At 39.6% G+C, this 26,736-nt stretch overlaps 1 protein-coding gene across 2 annotated transcripts in view; it reads right to left on the bottom strand.

The window, feature by feature from the left end:
• GABRA3 (gamma-aminobutyric acid type A receptor subunit alpha3) overlaps positions 1-26,736 on the bottom strand; it is a 508,794-nt gene that overhangs the window by 155,881 nt on the left and 326,177 nt on the right. For both annotated transcript variants that reach the window (XM_045285494.1, XM_004715608.2), the window contains exon 3: positions 25,407-25,528. In XM_045285494.1, the coding sequence (XP_045141429.1) occupies positions 25,407-25,528 (122 nt within the window). The remainder of the gene's footprint in view (positions 1-25,406; positions 25,529-26,736) is intronic.

The raw sequence follows: 26,736 nt of genomic DNA, 5'->3' as shown, positions 1-26,736 counted from the left end.
GGAGGGGGGGAAATGAGGAGCTGAATCCAGGGGCTTAAGTGGAGAGGAAATGTTTTGAGAATGATGAGGGCAATGAATACAGATGTGCTTTACACAATTGATGTATGTATGGATTGTGATGAGTTGTATGTGCCCCTAATAAAACGAGAAAAAAAAAAGGAATGATGAGGTGGAAGAGCTGAGCAGAACATTTCAAAGTGACTAAAGAAAACAAAGTAAAGTATAATACGGAAACATGCAAAGGACTAGAGTAAGAAAATCAATAGGGAAGAGCAGGTTTGCCACTTCTCAAGCTGGAAGACTGGAAAATAAAAAAACTCTTTCAATACTGTAAGATTCTATGGGCAGAATATTGAACAATACTAGAAGCTTCAAAAGATGGAAGGAATACGGAATCGTTGTAACCAAAAAGAATTGGTGAGTATTTCACCATTTCAGGAAGTAGCATATGATTAAAATCCAATGGTACTGAAGGAAGAAATCCGAACTACACTGAAGAAAGTGTCACAAACAACAACAACAACAAAAGCAAGACTCCAGGATCTGATGCAATACCAATGGAAAGGTGTCAGCAAAGAGATGCAGTGCTCTTGTTCATGCCAAGAAACTTAGAAGAGAATTACTTGGGAGAGATCTATTATTGTGCCCATTCTAGAGAATGGTGATATAAGAGGATGCAGAAATTAGCAAACCGTATCATTACTGTTATATACAATAAAATTGTATGGATATAATTCAAAACTATTGTAGAAATACAAAAACCGAGAACTGCCAGAAAATCAAGCTAGACTCAGAAGAAGATGTGGAATGAGGGAGAGCATCGCCAATATCAGATGGATTCTGGCTGGAAGCCGAGAACAGCAGAAAGATGGCTGCGTGTGTTTTATTTACCATGCAAATTCATTGGACTATGGTGAGCACAACAAATTATGCATAACATTAGGAAGAAGTATGGAATTCCTGAATGGGAATTGTATTCATGTGGAATCTGTACATAAACCAATACTTTATTCTGTTTTATGGTTGATTTAGATTTCATGGTATGAGTATACCACATTTTGTTTATTCTTTCATTTGTTTCTGTGTATTAGGGTTATTTCCACAATTGGCAATTGTGAAAGCGCTGCAATGAATACTGATGTACATATTTTTATGTGAATATCATCTTTCTATTAGGTATAAACTTAAAAAATGTCATGCTAAGTAAAAAGGTACATACTTTGTGATACCATTTATATCAGTGGTTCTCAACCTTCCTAAAGCTGCGACCCTGTTATAAAGTTCCTCATGTTGTAGTGAACCCCCCAACCATAAAATTATTTTCGTTGCAACTTCATCACTGTAATTGTGCTACTGCTATGAATCGGGCAACCCCTGGGAAAGGGTTGTTCGACCCCCAAGGGGGTCACGACCTACAGGTTGAGAACTGCTGATTTATGTGAAATACCCATAATGAAAGAAGGGACATGACTAAAGACCTACATATGCTAAAATGTAATAAGGGAATACTAGGAAGCACTTTAAACATATGAATGTTACAACTTAGATGAAATGAATATCCATTTTATCAATAACCAAAAACTCACTCAAAAAATACTTAAATAGTAATACAGCCTTTGTCTCAGGGAGGAGACGATCCAGTCAGGGTGCGATGTAGCAACGATGAAAAATACAACTTTCCTCTAGTTCTTAAATGCTTCCTCTTCCCCCACTATTATGATACGAATTCTGCCTTGCAAGTCTGGCTGGACCAGAGGAGGTATACTGGTACAGATGGGAACTGGAAACACAGGGAATCCAGGGCGGATGATCCCTACAGGACCAGTGGTGTGAGTGGCGATACTGGGAGCATAGAGGGAGAGTGGGTTGGAAAGAGGGAGCCGATTACAAGGAACTATATGTGACCTCCTGCCTGGGGGACAGACAACAGAAAAGTGGGTGAAGTGAGACATCGGACAGGGCAAGATATGACAAAATAATAATTTATAAATTATCAAGGGCTCAAGAGGGAGGGGGTAGCGGGGAGGGAGGGAAAAATGAGGACCTAATGCCGGGGGCTTAAGTGGAGAGGGAATGTTTTGAGAATGATGAGGGCAATGAGTCTGCAAATGCACTTTACACAATTGATGTATGTATGGATTGTGATAAGAGTTGTATGAGCCCCTAATAAAACAATTTTTAAAAAATAAATAAAGAAAAAAGAAAAGAAAGAAATGAATGCATAGTTAACATTTTCCAATAATGGAAACCCAAGATTATTCCAGTAGTAAATTCTACCAGATATTCTATTTTCTTTGTATATTCTCAACATTAACAAAAATGAACAAAGTGTAAAGAAATAACTTCCCACACAAAGTATCAGAAAAATAAAAGAGGAGAAAATAATTTGTAATACATTCTAAGAGGCTAGAACTATTCCTCTTTCAAAGTCAGATTATATATTAAATAAAAGGAACCCCACAGAACAAAATCCCTCAGGAAAACAGATTTTAAAAATCTTAAACAAAATAATGATTAATGTTGAAAAGTAAAAAAAAATAAAAATAACTAAAATTAAACACAGAAGAGAAAAGAAGCACAAAGATTCCAATTCAAAGTAAATTTAAATAAATAAATTATAATTTAGAAATAAATAAATAAATTTAGAAATAAAGTTAAATATAAATAAATAAAAAGTAATGGAGCAGAACATAATAGTCAAAACTTTCCTATGAATATGAATAGATAGAAAATTGATGTGGCAAACTGAGCATTACATATCAGTGAGAAAAGAATGGACTATTTTAAAAATGTGTTTGGACCACAGGTTATCCATATGAAGAATGTACCTTCTTACCTCACACCACATATAAAAACTTATTATAAGTGCATTAAAAGTCCTAAAAAGGAAAAGTAACTTAACAAAAAGAGAATCAGAATGTCAATAAACATGTTTCCCAATCTCATTAAGTAATGAGGGAAACGAATATCAAAATGAAGTACTATTTCAAAGCCTGGCAAAGATTGAGAAGTGTTATTCCAAGTACAGGCAAAAAAGTGATGCTAAGAGAAGTTTATACACTGCTGGGGAAAGTGAAAATATGTACAACCATGCTGGTGCTCAATTTGGCAATATGTGCTAATGCTGACATGTGAATGTACTATAATTCAGTGGCTGTACCATAGATTTAAAAAACTCTTACATATGTGCATAAGGAAATAAACACAAGAATGTCCACTCAGTGCTTGAAATGTGATTCTCTCTTCACTTGATGGTAGAGCTAGGGATCTCCCAGCAGTAAAATTCTGTATTCTCCGTAGGACTCATCAGAGACTGCGGTACAATCACTGGATGTGCTCTTGTTTCCCTGTGTTGTGTACGAGGCTACGCGGCAGGCCTGGTGGGGGTGAGCAGAAGTAGACTTCGTGACTAAAACCAGATGTATTTACTTTGCAGCTCAGTAAGGGTAGTGTGTGACCCTTGTCTTTGTTAGTTTCCATGTTGTCTTAACCTCTGGGTGAAGAATTTTTTCTTCCCAACACATTATCTGTCAAGTTGTCCTCCCATAATCTCAGTGTTAAACCAGAACCCCCTCATATTTTTCATCTTACATCAACAATAGCCAGCACTTTCCCTTTTATACTCTCCTATGAGGAGCTGCTCTATAAGGGAACCTACCTCTACAGGGCTCTACTCTGGTCTGCTCCTGCTTTGAAATAAGTATGTCTTGTTTCAGTACCATTTGTTAGAAAATATATCCAGTCTCTTACCAGCTCCTAATAATCACAGAAAATGGGAAACTGAAACTTTCTATGAGGCTACTCTTGTTTACTCTTATCCTTGCCATACTCTTTCCCTGGGAGATAGCACTGAAGAGGTTCAACTAGCCCTTTACTTAGAACCAGATGCCTGAGATTGAGTCCTGGCTAAATTACCTTAATCCAGTCATCTTTTTAGTTTCCATTTCTACTTCTGTGAAATAGGGATAGCAATACCTGCCCTCACAGCCTATTGTGAGAATCGAATGAGATAAGAGATGGTGGATGTTCAAAAACACCTTGAAATTGTAAAGTGCTTCTCAAACGCTAGTTATTACCTATGCTATGATAGCCATTACAATAGAATTTTCCTATACCTGTATCAACACCCTTCATGAAGTTTTAAAAAATATTTGGGAAGGGAAGCAAAAGGCCCATTTCCTGAGGAGTCACTTAGAAGCAGTAGCCATCTGGGAGGATGGGCATGGTCAACAAACTCAAATTCAGAATTTGAGCCTGTAAGGCAAAAGGCCCGTCTGTCTTCATTTACCAAACCTGCTGGGATCCTCCTTTGCCAAGTCTCCCTGCAACACTGGCGCTCAGGGGATAGCACTCCCATGTCTGGCTGCTTATCAGAATTGCCTCCTGGAGGACTGGTCTTTCTTTTCTCTAACATGGATTGAGGGCGTACGCCCCCAAATTCTGATTCCGTGACCTGAGGTGGCGGTGGTTGTTGTCATTAGGTGCCGTGGAGCCAATTCCAACCCATCGAGACCCTCTGCACAATGCAACGAAACGTTACACAGCCTTGCCCCATCCCCACAATCGTTCCCAGGACTGAGCCCCTTGTGGCAGCCACTGTGCCAATCCATCTTGGAGCGGGTCTTCTTTCCTCTTTTTTGTTGACCCTCGGCTTTACCAAGTATGATGTCCTTCTCAGGGGACTGGTCTCTCCTGACAACCTGTCCAAAGTATGTAAGACAAAGTCTAGTCATCCTTGTCCCTCTCAGGAGTGCTACGGCCATACTTCTTCCAAGACAGATTTGCTCTTCCTTTTGGCAGTCCATAGTACTTTCAGTATTCTTTGCCGGCACCACCATTCAAATGCACCAGTTCTTCTCTGGTCTTCTTTAGTTAATGTCTAACTGTCACATGCATATGAGGCAAATGAAAATATTATGGCTTGGGTTAGCTGCCCTTAGTCCTCAAAGTAACCTCCCTGCTCTTCAACACTTTAAAGAGGCCTTGGCAGGAGAACAACCTAATGCAGCTCGTCTTTTGGTCTCATGACTGCTGTCTCCATGAGCCTTGACTGTGGATCCAAGTCAGATAAAAATCCTTGACGACTTCAAACTTTTCTCCATTTCTCGTGATGTTACCTATCGGTCCAGTTGTGAGGACTGGGGTCTTCTTTACATTGAGTCATAATCCACACGGAGGCTGCCATCCAGTAAGTGCCTCAAGTCCTCAAGGTTGAGGCATCTGCATATTGCAGGTGGCTAATAAGCCTTCTTCGATCCTAGTGTAACATTCTTCTTCAGATAATCCAGTTATTCTGATTATTTGCTCAGCATACAGATTAAGTATGGTGAAAAGATACAACCGTCTAGCACACCTTTCCTGATTTTCAACCAGGGATCATCCCCTTGCTCTGTTCTCACAGCAGCCTCTTGATCCATTTACAAGTTCTGAATGAACACAATGTGCTGTTATGGAATGCTCATGCTCCTTTAGGTCAGTCAGAGGTTGTTTTATGATCCACAGTCAAATGCCTTGCCATAGTCAATAGAACCTAAACAAACACCTTTCTGGTGTTCATGTGGTTATTCGGTGCCAGCGAGTCAGTTCTGTCTCATAGCCACTCTATCCACAACAGAACGGAAAGCTCCCCGATCCTGCACCTATCTCACAAACATTCATATGTCTAAGCCCATTGGTGCAGTCACTGTGCCAATCCATCTTGTCCAGGGCCTTCTTTGTTTTTGGCTGACCAAACCTGGTGTCCTTTTTGAGGCACTGGTCTGCCCTGATAATACGTCCAAAATAGGTGACACTGTTGTTTTGAGGTGCTATCAAGAGGTTCTGACTCATAGCGACCCTATGCACCACAGAATAAAACAAGGCCTGGTCCTGCGCCGTCCTCACAATTGTTTTGAAGCTATGTATAATGTTATGGTGGCTACTTCCTCTGAAGTGGGCAACTGAGCCCTTCCTCACAGTCTATTCTTTGTCTGGAAACTCCATTGAAACCTGTTTGCTTTGAGTGACCCTGCTGGCATTTGAAATACCAGTAAGATAACTTACAGCATCACAGCCACACCCAAGCCACCACAGTAAGACAAATTCAACATTTTTAAGAGGTCTTGTGCAGTAAATTGGCTCAGTGCAATACATCGTTTGAGTTAGGAATATGTGTTTCTAAAAGTCTTCTAGAGGATTTTCATGAGCCTCAAAGTTTCCAATTCACTTCGCTAAGGGAATCAAAGAAGAGTAATTTGATCCAATAGGCTCCCTTCTAATTTTGATTAAAGAAGTTAACACTTCTCTGTTTCCAGTTAGCTTTGTCTGATAGAGCTGCATTGCATCCTTAACTTTTCTTTCTGACCCTTTTGTCTACTGTATTCTCACATATGTTATCCCTTGAAGACATATTCTGAAGCCAGGCCTTCCCTAGTCTGTACTCAGCCCAAGTATCAGCTAGAAGTTTTCTCAGGCTGTTTAGGAAGTGCCATTTCCAGGACCTCCATTCTTAGCCTTGCCTTGATCATTCTCCAGCTATAAATTATCTGAGTGCAATTACTAGAACGGAAACAGGAACGTCTGCCTCCAATATCTGCTGTCGCTGTTCTGGCTGCTGCCACTTCCTGAGACATGTACTGATGATGGTAAGATAATGTCATTTCTCCCGCAGATATAATTGCATCAAGAGCAATTGATTTCTAGGTTCACTAGGGAAAGGCTATATATTTTAAAAAACCCTTCTTGAACTGTGATACCATAGTCTACTTAACAGCCGCCTGTTTCTCTTTGCAAACATGAAATACCTAGAATTCCTGATTCGGCCGATTTCTTACTGCTTATGTCAGCATCTTCTCTGGGCTAACTGCAAGAAATACCTATCTGGACAAAATCCAAAGATGGAACTTCTGAGTTGCATCTTGCTTATCACAGTGTCTGCTGAATGTTGGACAAGGTATCAGTAATTCTGAAGTGAGGCATCCCCAACTTCAGTCAAGTAAATATACCCAACTATTCCTGAATTTGTTCACCAGCACCATAATTCAAATGTCTCAATTCTTCTTCCATCTTCCTTATTCAGTTTTCAACTTTCACATGCATAGGAGGCGATTGAAAATACCATGGTTTGAATCAGGTGCACTTCAGTTCTCAAAGTAACATCTTTGCTTTTCAACCCTTGAAAGAAGTATTGTGCAGCACATTTGCCCAATGCAATTCCTCCTTTGATCTCCTGACTGCTGCTTCCATGAACATTGATTGTTGATCTAAGCAGAATGAAATCCTCACAACTCTAATCTTTCCTCGACCTATCATAGGTCTATTGGCCTGGTTGTGAGGATTTTTGCTTTCTTCACAACGAGTTGTAATCCATACTGAAGGCTGCAATCTTTGATCTTCAGCAGGAAGTGCTTCAAATCTTATTCACTTTCAGCAAGCAATGTTGTGACATCTGCAGATTGCAAGTTTTTAATAAGCCTTCCTCCAATCCTGGTGCTGCATTTTATTCACATAACCTAGCATCTCTGATTATTTGTTCAGCATACAGATTGAGTAAGTGGCGTGAGAGGATACAACACTGAATTTCAAAAGAGGACATGGAATGAGGAATCTCATTGCTGATTATCAGTGGATCTTGGCTGAAAATAAACAATAACAAAAAGATGTTTGCCTGTGTTTTGTTGCCTGCATAGAGGCATTAGACTGTGAATCACAATGAATTGTGGAGAGCATTTCAAATATATGAATTCCAGGATACATAATGGTGCTTGTGAGGACCCTGTACATAGACCAAGAGGTAGCCATCCCATAGAACAACAACAACAACAACAAAATACTGCCTGTTTATAATCAAGAAAGCTGTGTGTCAGAGTTGCATTCTTTCACCATATTTATTCAATCTGTGACTATATAAAAATAACTTGGCACCAGGACAGGAGAGAGCCTCAGTAACGCCTGGGATATGTGGATGACAAAACCTATCTTGCTGAAAGTAAGGAGAACTTGAAGCACTTGCTGATGATGACTACAGCTAGTATGGATTGCACCACGACATGAAGAAATCAAAAATTATCACAACTGAGTCAATAAGCAATATCAAGATAAGTGGAGAAAATACAGAAGCTTTTAAGGAATTCATTTTGCTTGGATCCACAATCAATGTCCATGGAAGCAGGCATCAAAAGATTTATCACATTGGTCAAAGATATTGCAAAAGAATCCTTTAAAGTGTCATAAAAGCAAAGATGTCACTTTGAGGGTTACCCTCCTAGCGGTGACCTCCCCACCCCAACCCTGCCTTCTAGGCGTCCACTCTGAAGGCCTGGGTGGTGACAGGGCTGATGTGAGCAGCTGAGACTAGTGGTGGCACCCTAAAGCAGGGTGTCTTCAGGCATCTGATATGCATGCAAAAGCTGGGTAATAAATAAGGAGGACTGAAGAATAATTGATAGCGTTTGGTGCCAGGGAGTTGGTTCCAACCAATTGTGACCCTGTGTGGTCAGTGGACCTCCCTCTTGACCCAACAGAATTTGCTCTAGGCTCAACTATTTCTTGCTTGTTCCATGACAGAAATGTATTTTCTGACTTTTTAAATATTGTTGGTGGTCTTTTCTTTCTTGTTCTTTATTTTTATCTTTATATTATTATTATATTCTTTCTGTTTTGTGTTGGGGTTTTTTGGGGGTTCTGTTAGGTTTCTCAGTTTACGAAGCACAGAAGGAGTGGATGCACAGAGACAATAACTGATGCAATGGTTTATCAGGGATGGGGATGGGGAGAGTGAGGGCAATTGGGGAGCAAACCATGAATACAGATGGGTAGAGGAAGCATTAGATTTGACTATGGCGATGTATATTCAATTCTTTTTAAAAGCAACTTAACTATGGAAGTGTATACTATGTGAATATTATATCAAAAAACTACTAACAAAAAAGAAAAAAGAAAGCAAACTTGATGAATGGTTACCATGGGTGAAGGACGGAGAGTTTTTGCCAAGGGAACATTTATGTTAATGGTGGTGGAATAATTTGAAAGGGTATATCAGTTATTGTTGTACAACACAAATAGCATAATCAAGGGTACTGCATTGTACATGTGGAGGTTGTTGAATTGGAAAATATTTTGTTGCATATATATGTTTTTGCCACAATTAAAAAAAATAATTACAAGAATAACAATGAGTAGAAGGAAGAGGAAAATGTCCTAAAATTGATTGCTGTAATGATTGTGCAACTCTTCTTGATATGATTGAACTATTGAATTGTATGACATATGGATGAGGTGCCAATAAAATTGTTTTAAAAATAAAAATAAAGTAGTGGGACAGTGAAAAAGAGGAAAACCTTCAACAAGATGAATTGATTCAGTAGCTGCCTCAATGTGAGCAAACATAAGAATGCTTGTGAGAATGGTGCAGGACAGGGCAGTGTTTCATTCTGTTTTGCATAGGATCACTACAAGAAAGAACTGACTTGATGGCACCTAACAATAACAACACATTCAAGAGCAAGTTGACATATATTTTGGTATTTTCTTTCTTTCCTGTATTTGTAATTACCTTTAAATTTTTCATGAAGGATATCCTTGATGTTTGCCCATGTGATAGGGTTATTATGCCAACTAGGCTCTATAGAAACATGTGGGCAGAGTTTAATCAGGTCACAGCTTGATTGGAGGGTGACCAAGAATGCTTTCTGAGATCGGCCTCCTTCTCTTTTTCCTTGGTGATGGGGCGAATGTGTTGCTGCTTGAGCTAGTCCTTTGCCTCAACAGTGTGCTGCAATACCTGTGGGCTGAGCCAACCTTGCCGTGCATCACTGGAGCTTGAGACTCTATTGGGGACTCTTTTGCTAAACTCCCGTGGTACTCACCGTTGCTGCCCCATTCTGCCATGTGCTGCCCATGGGCCAACTCTGCTTGTCTTTCTGAGGGCAGACTCTACGGTCTGCTTCCTTGATGTAGCACCAGCAGCAGTGAGAGTTGAAGGACCTTCAGTATATTAACTATTCCACAAAAAGAACCCTGCCTAACACAGCCCACAACTCATCAAGTCTTAAGTCATTAATGTTCAGCTTATCAAATCTGTTTTTGAGAGAGTCTATAAATTAAGGTGAGTAATACTCATGCTCATATTTTGGTTCTCATGACTTGTTTTTATTCTCTTTAGCTTCAATCAGAACTTACATATGAGCAATTGATGAACATATGAGCAATTGGTGATCTTATGTGTAGGCAATAGGTCCTTTGCTTTGTCCTGATGAATGAACTTCTCCACAGATGTAGTTGATTTTATTCTTGTTTACTACATCTGGTGAGGTCCACATGTACAAATGTCATTTATGATTTTAAAATACCTGTAATTAATAACTGTTCAATCTTGAAAAAATCCTATCTTTTGATCTCTGGTGTAGTTTCTATCACTAAGGCCATATTTTCCAATGCCTGATCTTTCTTTGCTTCAGACTCCTGCATCCCTATTACCAGTAATTATCAATGCATCTTGATTGGATGCTTGATCAACTTTTTACTGTAGAAGAAGGTAAATATCTTCAATTTTGTCATATTTGGCATTAGCAGTGGGTGTATAAACTTGAGTAATGGTCTTCCATCAAATCCCTGACAGCACTGTACTTCAGGATGGATTGTGAAATGTTATTTTTGATAATGAATATGATGTCATTTGTCTTCAATTTCTCATTCCCAGCAAAAATTATCCATCTCTGCTCACTAATGCTTACGATATTGATCTTTATGCATTCTATCCTATCTTTGATGAATTTCAATTTTCATACACTTGTACTTTGTATATTGCATATTCTGACTATTAATGGATATTTCCAGTGGTTTTTTTCTTATTTTGAATCATGCCACACCACCAAATAAAGGCTTCAAAAGTTTAACTCCATCCACATCATTAAGATCCACTCTACGCTGAGGAGGCAGTTGTTAGTCATTCTTATTTTGAACGCTTTTCAACCTGAGGGGTTTATCTTCTGAATTGATGTAAGGAAATCTACTGCTGCCATTCACAAGGTTTTTAATGACCAATTGTTCACAAGCAGGTTACTGGGCCTCTCTTACTAGTCTGTCTTGATCTGGAAACTGCACTGAAACCCATCCACCATTGGTAACCCTGCTGGTATTTGAAACACTAGTAGCATAGCTTCCAGCAACACACAAGCCACCACAGCATAACAAACTGGTGGAAGAATGGTATGTTGTTCCTCCTAAAGTTTGCTCCACTGAGAACTTCTTTAATGTTATGTTCTGGAAGTTTAAAGATAACGAGACAGAAAATTTGATGGAGCTATAGAAACTTACATGGTTGTCTAACCCTGCATGCCTGCTGACATGACCTGGCATGCCTATGCATAATAAAATCTCCTAGAAATTTGGGTTTCTATAAGACTCACTACTTGGAGAGAGAGATGCTACAAAGAACTTTCTATTAGTGTATATTTAGAAAGATGAGGTCTATGTGTAGTCATTCCACAGTGCCATTTCAGTGAATCTCTCAACTTATCTCATTCAGAACAATGAGCATAGCTCTCAGTGTCTTCTGATTAACCTGGTCCACAATATTATCCTACATTACATAATTATCTGTGACACCAACATGGTCCCCAAAGTTACTGTAATAATCAAAATCCCTAAAAATTATTTAGAATTTTAATTTCTTACCTCTTATTCTAAGACACTGGTCCTCCACCTTCCTAATGCCACGACCCTTTAAGACAGTTCCTCATGTTGTGGTGACTCAACAACCATAAAATTATTGTTGTTGCTACTTCATCACTGTCATTGTGCTACTGTTATGAACCAGGCGAACCCTCTGAAAGGGTCGTTCAACCCCCAAAGGGGTCATGACCCACTGGTTGCACACCGCTGTTCTAAGAGAACCAAGGAACCACAAATTATTACTCTCTGTTACTGTATTTGTCAAAAGGCTCTTTGATCTTTGTGGACACACCTTACTCTGGATTTTGAGCATATCAACTGGGTCCTGAAAGAGTCTCAGCGCTGCTATACGCTCTCACTAATATCACCCCTGATACATTTACCTAACCACTGAATAATCCTCATAGAGAAACCTTCCACGCTCCTCTAGACAGAAAATATTCTTCCATAAAAGCAGCACTTTCCACCTACATAATTTCCTAAAAACAGTTACTACAAGTGATCTTGTAGCTGTCGTTCCCTGAACAAACTAGACGCCGAAAATGAAGTCCATTACATTGAATGCACTAGGAGTTGGGATGAGGAGTGTATTAGTCTGGGTACTTTAGAGAAACAAATCCACAGAAACTCATGTATATGAGAGAGTTTTATATAAAGGTTAAGTGTGCATCAAGAAAATATCCCAACCCAGTGTTGCCCAAGCCCACAAGTCCAACATTAACCCATTAACCCATATGTCCAACACCAGTCCACAATGTCCTCCCCCACCTCGCAAAACAGACACAACAATGCCGACTGCATGAGGAAAGCCAAGTCAGTGAACGTGTAAACATCTCAGCGCTGGTAAGAGTCTCCACATGGATGCCCCAGCACCCAGGGCTGCATCAGGGTAGGTCCATGTGGCTTCTCCTTGGGGATGTCTTGCAGGAAGTGAGCCTTGCAAGCTGAAGCAGGGAACTGCTAAGGCAGCTGCACCCTGACCATCAGAAAGCAAGAAACGAACTAGAAAGGCGAGGCTCACCGAGCCATTTCTCCCTCCACCCTTCAATTAATCCCGCATGTGTTTACTGGCCAGGTTGGCACAATAAACTAACTAATTCAAGGAGTATTTTAACTAGTCCTGGACCCTGGGAGGAGAAAAGAAAACGCTTAGCCTACTTCATTTAGAACATGTGGATTACCATCCTCGACCCAAAGTTGGATAATAATGAACTGCCCTGTGCCTTTCAGGATAACAATAATAACCCACATGCTAGTCTTCTGATTCTGATTGTAGCCATTTCCACGCTCTCATTGCTTTCTTCTATACTCTATGCCTTCTTTAGGCATGATCCCATGATCTTGGGATAATCCAAGAAGTGGTGTACACACATTTTAAAGGAGGTTATGAACACAGGGTGCCCTGAGCACTCCTGGTACCTGATTCCATGGGGTCTGCCACCTAAAAAAAAAAAAGTCATCGTGGTGCTAGGTTCCAAATACTGCCCAACCTTCCACTTAGGGAAATAATGGTCTTACTCCACCCATGACAAGCGTTTCATAAGAGATAGTAACGGAGCCACTTCAGAAATGTCAATAGTTCCCACAGGCAAAGCTAAAGGTGATAGAATATATATAATGTCTCTGTGGCTTTGTGACAATACCTCAGGAGTCTCTCCAGGCTGTATTTTCTACCCTCCCTTTAGAATCTACGTTTCTCTTCCTGTGAATCTACTTTTCTCGCCCTGCTGTTCAGGTTTCCATTCTGTTGCCTGGTAACTGGTTTCTCACTCTCTGTACAGTCCGCACCTGTTGAGCTGTCTGCTTGGGCTCTCACTTCCACATTCACTCCTGAGTATGTTCTTTCAGATATTTCATGTCTCTACATTCTGGGGCCCCTAAATTAGTAGTTCTCCACCCAGCTTAGACACCAAAATTTCCAAGCTGAGTTGGAGACACTAGGCCCTCACATTATCCAGAGAGAGAGAAATTATGATACAGACACATAAATAACTGACCCCTAAAAAAGCAAAGCAATAAGTTCCATTAGTGTCCTACCTATGAGCTTCTACTAGAAGATGATAACTTTACAGAGGGGATCAATAAAAATGATAACTCACATTTATAGTGCCTAATTTTTTATCTAGGCTATTTCATTTGATTTTCACAATAAATACGTTAACAATAACCATATTAACTCATTGAACAAATATTCAGGACCTAGTGTGAACTCAGAAATTAGAAGGCTGCTGATACAGCACTGAATCAAATCATCAAAATTTCCTACCACCCTAGAGCTCAAATGCAAATGGAGGAAAGTAGACCAGATATATTATATTATATATAATATATAGTATATACTATATATTATATATAATATGGAGTATCTATTATATTGTACATAATAGTATCTATTATATTGCTATAGTAATAAAATAAAAATAAAACTGAGATAGGAAGAGGGGGTGCTGTCAGGGATTGGATGTAGACTTCTAAGTAGGATGATCAGAGAAAGCCTCCTCAAAAAGGTGCTGATTGAGCAAGAGTAGGCTTATATAAAAATTATATAAAAGAGTAATGAGGGCACAGACCAACGTGTTAGCAGCACAGGAGATGAGACCGGGACAAATTGGGGCTGCTTTATTTTTTATCAGTGCCAATAGAATGTGTTAATGGCTTAGATGTGGAACGTGATCGAAAGAGGAGTCCGTTTTCCTGAGCAGTTAGACGACATGCTGAGTATTCCCAATGTGTAGTCGAGGGAATGGCATGGAGCCTTAAAGAGCTTAAGTAACTTTCTTGGGGTTATTTAGTTAGAACGAGCTGAAATAAAGTTGTGAATTAAAACTCTTTCCAACCTAGTCAATCTATAGAGACCGTAACGGGATTAAGTGCTTTCTATGGTTATGACTGGGGAGGGTGGGGGGCAGGGGTAAATCATGAGCTCATTTGTACAAGAATGGAGAAAATGTTCTAAAATTGATTGTGGTGAGATGACTGCACAACTCTTTTTAATATGTTTAAATCACTCAATTGTATAACATGTGAATTGTATGAAGTATATGTTAATAAAGCAGTCATTTAATAAAACTCTTTCAGCACATGTTAAAAAACTTTATGGTAGAAATAGTATTGAGTTGGGTCTTTGAGAGAATGAGATCTAGAATGGTAGAGCATTATAAGGGCACATCAGGCAAAGACGCAACCCGAAGAAAGTCATAACTGGGCTTCTAATATGCTGATGGCATTTCTTTAGATGATAAAATATAGAGAAGCCATAGGATGAATACTGAATCCTTGAAAACAGAGTCAAATAAAGATAACTGACTCACCAAAGGGAAAGATGGCAACAGAGTCCAGAGTGAAGCCAAAGAATGACAGTCAGAGGGGAATGAAAGCTAGCACAAACAGGCCAGACAAAAGCAATGAGCATGACTTCATACGGAGGGACAGGAGCGCTGACAGCAGGAAACCTTCCAGATAGCAGCCCAAAAGAAGCCAGTGGAGGAGAGGCTGTAGACGCTGAGAACAAGTCCAGTGGGAAATCTCACCAGAGCTTGACCAAAGCTTTACTGCTATGTCCATATACAGCTCCATTTGAAATATAAGGGCAATATTCTTACAGAAAAAAAATGTTCTCCTCAGGGTGTACTCTAAACATATTCGCTGTTCTTTCCTCCGTTTATGTTTTCAAATAGAGTAGTGATCATCTGGGGATCCGTAACATGGATGCACTGGACCGGCTATTGGGAGGTGAATTGCATGTGGCCTCTGGGCCATGGGTATAAGTGGAAACGTTGTTGTTGTAGTTGTTGTTGTTTTTCTCATGTGATAATTTGGAACCTACAAGTTATCACATAACTTGAGGTTATACAATAAATTGCCACTATAACTGGGACATGACTGTGACTATCTCAGCCATCTAGACCTATTCCTTCTTTATCAATGGTTGGTAAATGTACATTCTGCAGATCAATGGGATCCCGGAAAAGGCATGATCTAGAGAAGCACTGTAGCAGGAAGGTCTTTATTAGTGGTAGTAGTTTGGAATTAACAGGTAGGTATCAGATCCATTAAGAACTAAACTACAGAAAATGTATTTATTGAAATCACAACTACTTACAAGAGCTATTATTTTAAGAGAGTTAAAAAATGAATATCCTTTTTAGGATTTAGACGTAGGGTCATGGTTTCACAGAACATTCCAGTTAATTGATCTAATAGCACGTTTAGGACGTCTGATCTACCACCCAGTTTATTGCGTAGTGCCTGCAAGTAGTCATACAAGGAACAACAAATGGTTTCTATTCACCCGGAGCAACAGAGGAAGGATCAGGAAGAGAAGGAGGCTATAGATAAAGAAGGGGGTTATAAAAGGTGTGGCTAATCACCTCCATGAACAGCTGCCTCCTTTGACATGAGACCAGAAGATTGTCAGCTATCATTATTGAACATTTTGATTTAAAAAATGCTATAGAAGAATCCAGATCAAAGGAAAGAGATACGCAGAACCGAATTTCAGATTTTCATGGATTCCAGATTTTCTGGAGCCATGAAAGCTCGGTAGACACCTGAAACTATTGCCCAGTGAACACATCTTAGAAGCCTTCTTAAAGCCAAACAACAGTGTAGCCTAACTAGTACACATGGTTCATCTTGAGCATTATCCTCTTTGGAGAAACTATCCAGATGGGATCAAATTGACAGCAGCAACTGAAAAGATTACACAGGTACCTTAGTGGGCAGTGAGTCTGGGTTCCTGAGGGCGGAACAAGTCAGCAAAGGAGGGTGAGAATGGTGGTACAACTCCAAGAATGGCGTCGAGAAACTGTTGAGTTGGTGTATCCTTGGTTGGGTGATGCATGTTTTGCTCAGTAAGAACAAAATATTTTTTCTAACATCTTATCACTTGTTTGCTTTCATACTCTCTGATGGCTCCATAATGTATTGTAATGATACCAAATCCTTACCGTCATTTATAAGTCCTGCGTGATCTGCTTCCTCGCTTGCCTCTTTAATATCATCTTCCTTCACTACATTCCCACTGCCCTGGCTGTTGTTCTTTCTTTGTTTCTGAAATACGTAAGGCTTGTATGGCTTCAGCTCCTTCACATATGCTGTTCCCTCCACCTGGAAAGCTCTGGCTGGCAAACTCCCCATCATTCTTCAGGTCTTGGCTTAAAACGTACTTCACCAGAGAGGCATTCTCCTCTGCCCAAATCTGAATTAGGTCTCATTGTTATTCTATTTCTAATTACAGTTTGTAATTAGAAATTGTGTGATTCTTTGTTTAATGTTGCTCTCTCCCACACTGCAGACTGTGAATATTATAAAGCCAAAAATTTTGACCATTCTACTTACTAATTTAACTTTGGCACCAGGCAGTGTTTGGCAAATAGCTAGCTATAAAAAGAGTGTTTAAATGACAAGATGGGTAGATAGGTGCATAAATGGAAAGATTCCCAGCATATCTGCCTTTAAGTAACCTGGATTATTTTTCCCTTGCTTGGTTTGATCATTCTTAACACTGATCAAACAGAGCAAGGATCAAACTTCTCAGGGTTCCATATCCTCAGTATCTTGTTATTCTTTTCACCCAGCCCACCCACCACTTCTGGCATGATAAAGGCTTAGACCAAAAATAAAGATGCTAAAAACGAAACAAAACATTGTTTCTCTGTTTCCTGGTTGTTTGTGGACCCATCTGTTCATCCACTGAGCACCTGGTAATCCTCTATTTGATCACAAACTGTTTTATTTTCGCACATTCCAGACTCTTCTCAGGTAGGGAGATTAGGATGTGGTTGGGGGGGGGGGGCGTGGGATGGTCGCTGCAAGGTGAAGAGGAAAAGAGAAAGGGAAGGGTAGAGAGAAAACACCTCCCTTAATAGACAGAGCGTCAGATGAAGTTACAGCAGTGGATCCCAAATTTGGCTGCATATTGGAATCACCTGAGGAGATATTAATATATATGTTAGCCTAACCCAAGGACAATACAATGAGAGCATTTGAAGGTAGGAGCCAGAAATTAGTATTTTTAAACTGTAGTAAAATGTAATGAATCCGCGATATAAAAATGATCATCAAGGAATTCCAATATCCATTGGATTTAGGGCACAACTGGGTTGTTCGTGGCCAGAACATTGGGAAAAGACTGCTGCCATGTGATGTTCTTGGCCCAATTCCAGATCCACACCTGTTCTATGAAGACTTAGAAAAAGTCTCTCCCTATATTGGACCTCTTGGAGAGAGCGTGAAAAGCCTTCACACTTTTGGTGGTCACACCCTAGACCTTCCCACCAGTCATCCAGAAAACAGTCATAAACAGTTTAACATCTTCCCATTTATTGTTAGGTGTAAATGCAAAACAGCCCACCTCACCCTTTGCCATGAAAAACAGTGAGGTTATACAAAATTCAGAATCTTTCATTTCCGACATGCTGATTTTGTTTTCTCTCACCCCACTAAAAGAAAAAATAAACCTCTTAGGACTTAACTAATCATCCTAATGGCTTGTCTCAATCAAATCCTACCAAACAGTTCTGAGTGAGACAGGTTTCAGTATTAATTTTACATACACCCTCAACCTTTTGTTTGTTGTTGACTTACTGGGTTTGACTTTTTGCTTTACCTTGAGTTCCAACTCTAGTACAGGCAGAAGTGGTAGTACAGTGGATACCCAGGATTGGAACTTGATCAACTTGGGCAAATTTCTGCTCTTATGAAGAAATTTCACCATCTATAAACATGCCACTCTCTCAGCAAGGGCATACGAGCAAAATACAACCTAAAAGTAAGGAATGAATAAATAGCAAAATTCTATACACCCAGGAGGGTTTGCTTCCCTAGTCACCTGTCATTTTCTCTTAGTGTGGCGGCCTCGATGCGGCTGTGATGGGGAAGCTATGCCACCACCATTTTTTGGGTACAGTTTCATTGGCACATAGTTTACATATCATACATTTTAATAATTCAATTGTTCAATTGCTCAGACATATCCAGGTATAGTCACCACACATCAATCATACAGAATACCCTCCCCCTTTGGACATATCGCCTTAACATCAATTGTGCAATCACAATCAGTTCTAGTGCTCCCTCCCCGCTCCTGCCTTCATTATTTACTCCCCCAATCCCCTTTCCTTCCCTATTGCCCATCCCGCACCCCTGTATTCACTAGAGCCCCTTTGTATCAGTTACTCTCATTATGTATCCACTCCTCCTGTGCTTCACAGCTGGGAGACCCAACAGAAGACAATAAAAAAATCGTAAGGCTAAAGTCATAACAGTATAAAGACAAAATCACAGATAAAGTGTAATCGCAGCAGGGTCACTCATGATGAACAGGTTTCAGTTGAGCTTATGAGCAGCAGCAAAACATGGTCTAACATAGTGTCAGAAAAGGAGCCCCTCAGATTGGCAGGCACTAGGGAAGAGCTGCCTCCTCACAATAGAGTCAACCTTATGAACGTGGATAGAAAAAAGCTATCAGGTCCTTCATTTTCTGATGGGCCAAGACCAGTGGTGGTATTCAAACCATTTGACAATGGCTTCATTGGCCTAATGATCGTTTTAAGTATAAAAAATGATAAACCAAAAGGTAATTTATTATTTCATATAGCTAATACTTAAATCAGAGCAATAAAAGATACACAAAACTACATTATGCTCTAAGAAAGTTTTAAAATATTAATGAAAAGCATTAAATAAGACCTGACAAAAAAACCAATAAAAACAGTTAAGATATTTCCATGTTGCTTCTTGATTGGTGTTCCTCATTAGCAATATTCTTTGCTTTTATCTGAGCATCATTGTGCTTCATCCTTAACCACCTTTTCACTGGAGGAGGAGGAAGGACCCCATGCCTTTAGAGGTAAACCAATTGGACAATAGTCATTTTGTTTGATACATTAGAAATGGTTAGGAGACTTATCTTTTTGGAACATAGGGTTCTCTGAACATCTTTGAAAAAAAACCTTCTGCTTCTGCTGAACTTTCAGCAGTTGTTCTGACAATGATTTTAGCTCTTTGAATATGATCAAGAATTGCATCATTCATTCATAATATCTCATGGGAATTTAGAGCTTAACACAAAGCGGAAACAAATGGGCAGCATGTCATCCTCTGACTGTTGGCACTTTTTCTCCTTACTGAAGTAAGAAACTGAAGGGAATAAAAATGTAGGATTTCATCAAAAGTACAATGGGTTTCATGAAATGAAAAAATAAATATTACGAGCACAGTTTTATCTTATTTTTATAGCTATTGATGGAATGAACATGTCTAAGGGCACTTAGAATACATTGTTGTGCAGATGAACATTAAAATAAAGTAAGGGATATAATTTTGTGATTCCCACATTGGGCACCTGCCCACCTTAGAGAGAACCTTGGTACCAAGTGTCATTTTAACAAAGGGTTCGCTAAACTCAGCAAAATATTAGATATCAGTTCTGCTGAAACTATGTGAACTGGCTGAATCCCACCACTGGGCATGACTCACAATGAGAAGTATCTGTAAACATCTTTTAATAACCAGAATGTGGAATATATGGAGTCTGAATTTAAGAAAAATTGGAATTAATCAGAAAATGAAATGGAATTCATAAAGATCATTATCTTAGGCATTAGTAAGCTCAAATGGACTGGTATTAGTTGTTTTAAATTGAATTAGCTTATTGTTTATTATATCAAGAATGACAAATTAAAGATAAATAGTATCACATTCATTGTCAGAAACAGTATCTGAAGATCAATCATGAAGTACAATGCTCTATGATAAGAAAATATCTGTCCACCTACAAGGAACACCAGCTAATAGAAGTATTACTCAGATTGAACCATTAGACCAAATGATGAAGAAATTGAAAAGTTCCACCAACTTCTTTAGTCTGAAATTAGTCAAACATGCAATCCAGATTACTAGTGATTGAAATAATAAAGTTTTGAAACCAAGAACAATGACCAATAGTTGCAAAATATGTCCTTGGTGCCAGAAATGAAGCTGGAAATTGCATGATGGAATGTTGTATGATCCATGACTTCTTCATTACAAATAGCTTTCTGTAACCCACATAAAGTGTGACTATTTACGTGGGGGCTGACCAGAGAAAATACACAGGAATGAAGCTGACTACAATGGTGGGGAGAGACAATGAAGAAGCTCCATCTCCTCAGCCAAAATATACCATCAATGGCTCACAGATGAAAAATAAAAACAAATTCACAAGAGCCAAAATGTGAACACTAATGATAGAACACCTGATGAGTTGTGTTATGTCATCAAGATCATCATAAGGTAAGAAAGCAAAAGGTCACTAAAAAAATAAAAACAGAAAAGACCAAAATGGGTGTCAGAAAAGACTCTGGAATTGACTTTCAAATGGAAGAAATGATGAAGTACAAGAGTTGAACAAAAAATGTAAAGGGGCAGTTTAAGAAGACATAGTAAAGTATTATAATAAAATGTGCAAACACCTGGAGTTAGAAAACCCAAAACAACGAATACACTCAGCATTTCTTGAGCTAAAAGAACTAAAGAAAAAAATTCAAGCCTCAAGTTGAAATACTGAAAGATTCTATGGGCAAAAGAGTTTCTGATGCAATGACCATCAAAAGAAGACAGAACGAACGCAGAGTCACTGTACCACAAAGAATTGGTCGACATTGAAGCACTTCAAAAGGCATCATATGACCAAGAACTAATGAGATTGACTGATAAAAATCCAAACTGCATCAAAGAACAAAAATTATGTCATTGTGAATGAGGGGAGTGCAGATTGGAGACCCAAAGCCCATATGTAGTCAACTGGACATCCCCTTACAGAAGAGTTGCAAGGAGGAGACGAGCCAGTCAGGGTGCAGGGTAGCAACGATGAAACATACAAAGATCAGAGGATGTACACTGGCACATATAGGAACTGGAAACACAGGGAATCCAGGACAGATGATCCCTTCAGGACCACTGCTGAGAGTGGCAATACGGGGAGGGTGGAGGGAAGGTGGGGTAGAAAGGCGGAACCGATTACAAGGATTTACATATATCCCCCTCCCTGGGGAATGGACAACAGAAAAGTGGGTGAAGGGAGAGGTCTGACAGTGTAGGATATGACAAAATAGTAATAGCTTATAAATTATCAAGGGTCTATGAGGGAGTGGGGAGCGGGGAGGGGGGGGGATGAGGAGCTGATACCAAGGACTCAAGTAGAAATCAAATGCTTTGAGAATGATGAGGGCAACAAATGTGCAAATGTGCCTGACACAATGGATGAATGTATGGATTGTGATAAGCATTGTACGAGCCCCCAATGAAATTATTTTTAAAAAATCCAAGCTACATTGAAGGCATAAGTTAAAAAAAAAAAGACACCAGGAATTGATGGCATACTACTTGAAATGTTCCAACAAACTGATGCAGCACTGTAAGCATCCATTAGTCTAGGCCAGGGGTCCTCAAACTTTTTAAACAGGGGGCCAGTTCACTGTCCCTCAGACCCGTTGGAGGGCTGGACTATAGTTTAAAAAATAAACTATGAACAAATTCCTATGCACACTGCACATATCTTATTTTGAAGTCAAAAATCAAACGGGGTAAAAACACCCGGCAGGCCAGGTAAATGTCCTCGGCAGCCGCATGTGGCCCACAGGCCGTAGTTTGAGGACACCTGGCTATGCCAAGAAAGCTGGAAAATAACTACTTGGCAAAGTGACTAGAAGGATCCATATTTTTGCTCATTGCAAAAAAAAAGTGACTAAATAAAATGCTTAAATTATTGAGTGATGTCATTAATATCTCATATAAGTAACCATTCTGCCTAAGAAAAAAATTATTTTAAAGATTGCAGCAGTTCATGTACAGGCAGCTGCTAGAAATAAATTCATGCCAAAATCTAACATAAGTAGTGATAACTCTTCTTCAATATCATCTTCTAAATCTCTTTTCAATTTTTGGCAACTCTCTGTAGATGTTCTGCTGGAAAATTTAAAAAATTATCTTCAGTATAATTTTACTTATATGTGATATTAATGATATTGTTTATTAATATCTTCATTCTCTTGGGTCACCTTTCTTTGGAATGGGTACCAATTATAGCTTTTTCCAGCTTGTTGGTCAGATCAGTGTCTTCCGGATTTCTTACTCATGATGAATGAACACCTCTAGCATCACATCTCTTTATTGAAACATCTCAAGTGGTAACTTATCAATTTTTGAAGCCTGAATTTCTGCAAATGCTTTCCGTATAAACTCAGTAAAGGCCTTCTTCACTCCGTGCTGAGTTCTTGTTCAGATGCAAACTTTTTGAAATGGAGAACAGCAACCAATTCGTTTTGGTAGCATGACTCTCCCTTCCATTTTTTTATGATGCTTCTTGCAACGTGCACTATTTTGCCCATAGAAGACTTCAATAGTTCAACTTGAGGTATGAATATTTTCTTCCAAATTTTCAGCTTGAACTGCTTAGTATGTTCTCCCTTTCTGACTTCAGAGTTTTGCACATTTCTTTATAATATTTTGCATTCTTTTCTTGAGCTGCGTTTTAAATTTTTCTGTTCATTCTTTTGCTTCATTTCTTCTATTTCCTTTAGCTATTCCATATTCAAGATAAAGTTTCATTCTCTTCTGACACCCACTTTGGTCTTTTCTTTATTTTACATCTTTTTAATGGCCTTTTGCTTACTCACGTATGACGTTCTTGATTGTTGTACTATCACTCTTAAGGTCTTCCATCAAATCAGTTCTTGAAATGGCCTCTTAATGGTCATTTATTCAATGACCATTTATTCAATGATCATTTATTTAATTAATGGTCACATTTATTCAAGGTCATATTTTGGTTCTCATATACTTGTTTTAATTTCCTTCAGCTTCAACATGAACTTTTAAAAAAAATCATTTTATTATGGGCTCTTACTGCTTTATCACAATCTATACATCCATCCATTGTGTCAGGCACCTTTGTACAAATCAACCTGAACTTTCATATAGCAATTTAAGGTCTCTTCTACATGACATTGAGCTTCTCCACTTGCTTTTTTACAGGTTTAAGAGATTTGATTCCTGTGTACTGCTTCTATCAAAAGCCAGGTATACAGTCATCATTTTGTGGTCCATATAATACTATAGACTCCCTGAATATCACGACTATAAATACACTTTAAAGGGTCACTTAATAACTACACACGCATACACACACCTGAATCTCTGCTTCCTCCTCCCCATGCTTCCTTCGACAGCTCGTCTCTCTAAGCATCTTTAACTCTCATCTTCTTCATGTTGCCCTAGACTCTCCATTTTTAATCCCAACTTTGCACCATAGGGCCACAGAAAACACTTTAATTTTCTTAACTTCCTGGCAGCTCTTCTAATGCTTAAAGACAATGCTCAGGTTACCTCTGAATTTTCTCTTCTCTCCAGCTCTCCTTCCACTCTCTTCTCATTTAAGAAATTTCTGAATCATCTTACCATTGTACACGCTCTGATCGGGTTTCTATTTGTCATTGCTCCTTTTACAGTATAGATTCCAGAGATGCACACTGTACTTCAGGTGGGAATTGAGCACCCCAGAGACTAGGAATTACTAGGAATTAGCATAGAGAAAAGAGTCACCAAACTACTTTTTTAGGCACGATGGGTCATGCGGCCTCTGTTGCAACTCCTCAGCTTTGCCATTGTACCACCAAAGCAGCCATACACAATGTGCAAGCTAATGGGCAAGGCTATGTCCCAATAAAACACTGTTTCTCCATCTCAGAACCATTGCGTTCAGGAGCCAGATAATTGGGGGAGGGGGGGCATCAAAGGGGTTATCTTGTGCATTGTAAGACACTTAGCAGCATCTCTGACTTCTACCCACTGGATGCCAGTAGAATGCCCTATCTCTAGATAGGATAAGCAGAAGTGATTCCCTTCGGGGACAAAACTTGCTCCTGGTTTAGAACTACTGTGGTAGAATGGTATGCACAAAAAGAGACAAAGGTCAGATTTGTATCGCAAGCTCAAGTCTGCACACTCCTGGCACAGAACTAAAGGGGACCGGCATCTTTCTAAATATTTGCCCTTTTAACACATCCCATGATACATGAAGCCCTAGTGGCATTGTTGGGTAAGTGTTTGTCTGCTAGCCCCACGGGTGGCAGTTCAAACCCACCAGCTGCTCTTTGAGAGGAAGGCGGGGCTCTCCTAAAGATTTACAGACTGGCAAACCATAAATAGGATTGCCATGCATCAGAGTGACCCAATGGCAGTGAGAGATGAGGCGTTCATTATAATGCATCAACTTCCTTCCGCTCATACTCCTGGCCATACTCAACTGATTGCCATCTAAGGTGTCACCTCGGAAGTAAATTACTTCTCTCTGGGTTGGCAGGCTGCTATGTGCTCAGAGTTTGGGGTACATTTTCCTCAGCTGCATTGGGCCACACCTGTCATGCAGACAGGAATTGGAATTTTGATACCAAAAATGGCTTCACCAAAATGATATTGTAAAACAATCCAGATTTATTTATCTGTTCATTCACCGAAGATGTGATATTTGGACCCACGCTAGTCCCAGCTAGATAATGTTCCAAGAGTTGACACTTAGCCAGGAAGAAAGGGGTGATTTTGTACATAGAAGTGAATCCAAGCCAGAAGATTCACCTATTGAAACAAATGATTAGAACCAATTTCCAGTTCTCAGAAGGAAAAATCTCATTGGTCATTATACCCCTGCAGGCATTTTATGAAACATATTAGATTACAATGGCCAAAGAAAGAACCTTAAAAGAAGGACTGACCTCCAAGTCCAGGTCGCAGCCGGTTGTCATAGCCATCCAGAAGGCGATCTAAGATTCGGGTGAAGATGGTGATGTTGTCAGTGCTGTCATCAGGAATATCAGGGGCATGCTTAGGAGAGAGTCTGAGGGGTTGCAGGGGAAAGAGAAGAAAACAGGAGTTCTTAAGGGAAAATAAATGACAAGTCTAAACATTTTAATTTGAGAGGATCTTAATTCATGAGAAAACTGACTAGCCCTCCATCTTAAGCAAGCCAGCAAGCATTTCCTCTTGGTCACAATGGTTGCCTGTTTATGAGGCAGACAGTGGTCAGTGTACTTAAGTTCTTACTCCAGCATTGGCAGGAGCTTTACTGCTGTCCCATCCCAGCAATGGAGAAATACAAGCAAAACTCCTTGACAGATTTTTCTGGGCACAGTAGCTAGCATACAGTGGATATTCATCAAATGTTGACGCATGAATGGACTAGCCTCCGAATCAAAAAGGAAAAATGAGTAGCTGAGAATGTCCTCCTCTTCTAGCCCAGAAAGAAATAAACTGATAGGACAGAGCCTTGAACTACATCTAATCTACTACCACTCCCATCCCCTGGTGATAGTACAGCCAAGCAGTAATAACAGAGTAAACGTCACAGCCACCGGGACGTGTAAGAGCTTCCCTAATCACTATCATTCTACAAGGGGAAACAGACTCAGAGGGGAAACCAAATGCACCCAGGGTCATATTGCTAGTGAGAAGCAGCGATAGGACGATAATCCATGGTTTTCCAGTACCCTCGTGTCTCGGAGTTACCTCCCCGCTCCTTTGGTGAGACTGTCTTCTGCAAGCCTTCAGAACACTAAGGCCTTGACTGACCACCTAATCTGAGCAGACAACGAGACGAATGCATTCACTCCATGAGGAGGAGCCTGGTGTAATTTGAAAGAACGAGAGAGAAGTGTCCTCGGTACCGCAGGGGAGCAATATCATGGATCAGAATTACAGTGCAGAATCTAGTAATGAACGAGGGGTCAGAAACCCTGGGTCTTAGCACTAGCTGTATGTGTATTTCGGGGAAAACCGTTAGGTAAGTTACTGGAGTTGTTTTCCTCATTGTTAATTTGGATCTATATGGTTGATAGTAAGTATATAATTAAGGTATTAAGTATACAACTACCTGAATTATTCAACTATGTAGATCATAACAAACAGGATATGGACCGCCCTGGAAAGAAAGGGGATCCAGAGCACTTCCTTGTGCTCGTGGGGAACTTGTACACGAATCAAGAGGCAGCTGTGTGAGCAAGGGCATACTGCATGGCTTAAAATTAGGAAAGAAAAAAAAATTAGGAA

Source organism: Echinops telfairi, unplaced genomic scaffold, assembly GCF_000313985.2.
Source record: "Echinops telfairi isolate 266 unplaced genomic scaffold, ASM31398v2 ScPeMD7_7472;HRSCAF=8510, whole genome shotgun sequence".
NCBI lineage: Eukaryota > Metazoa > Chordata > Mammalia > Afrosoricida > Tenrecidae > Echinops > Echinops telfairi.
The sequence above is the reverse complement of the archived record's forward strand: the minus strand, read 5'-3'. Positions and strand labels throughout refer to the sequence as shown.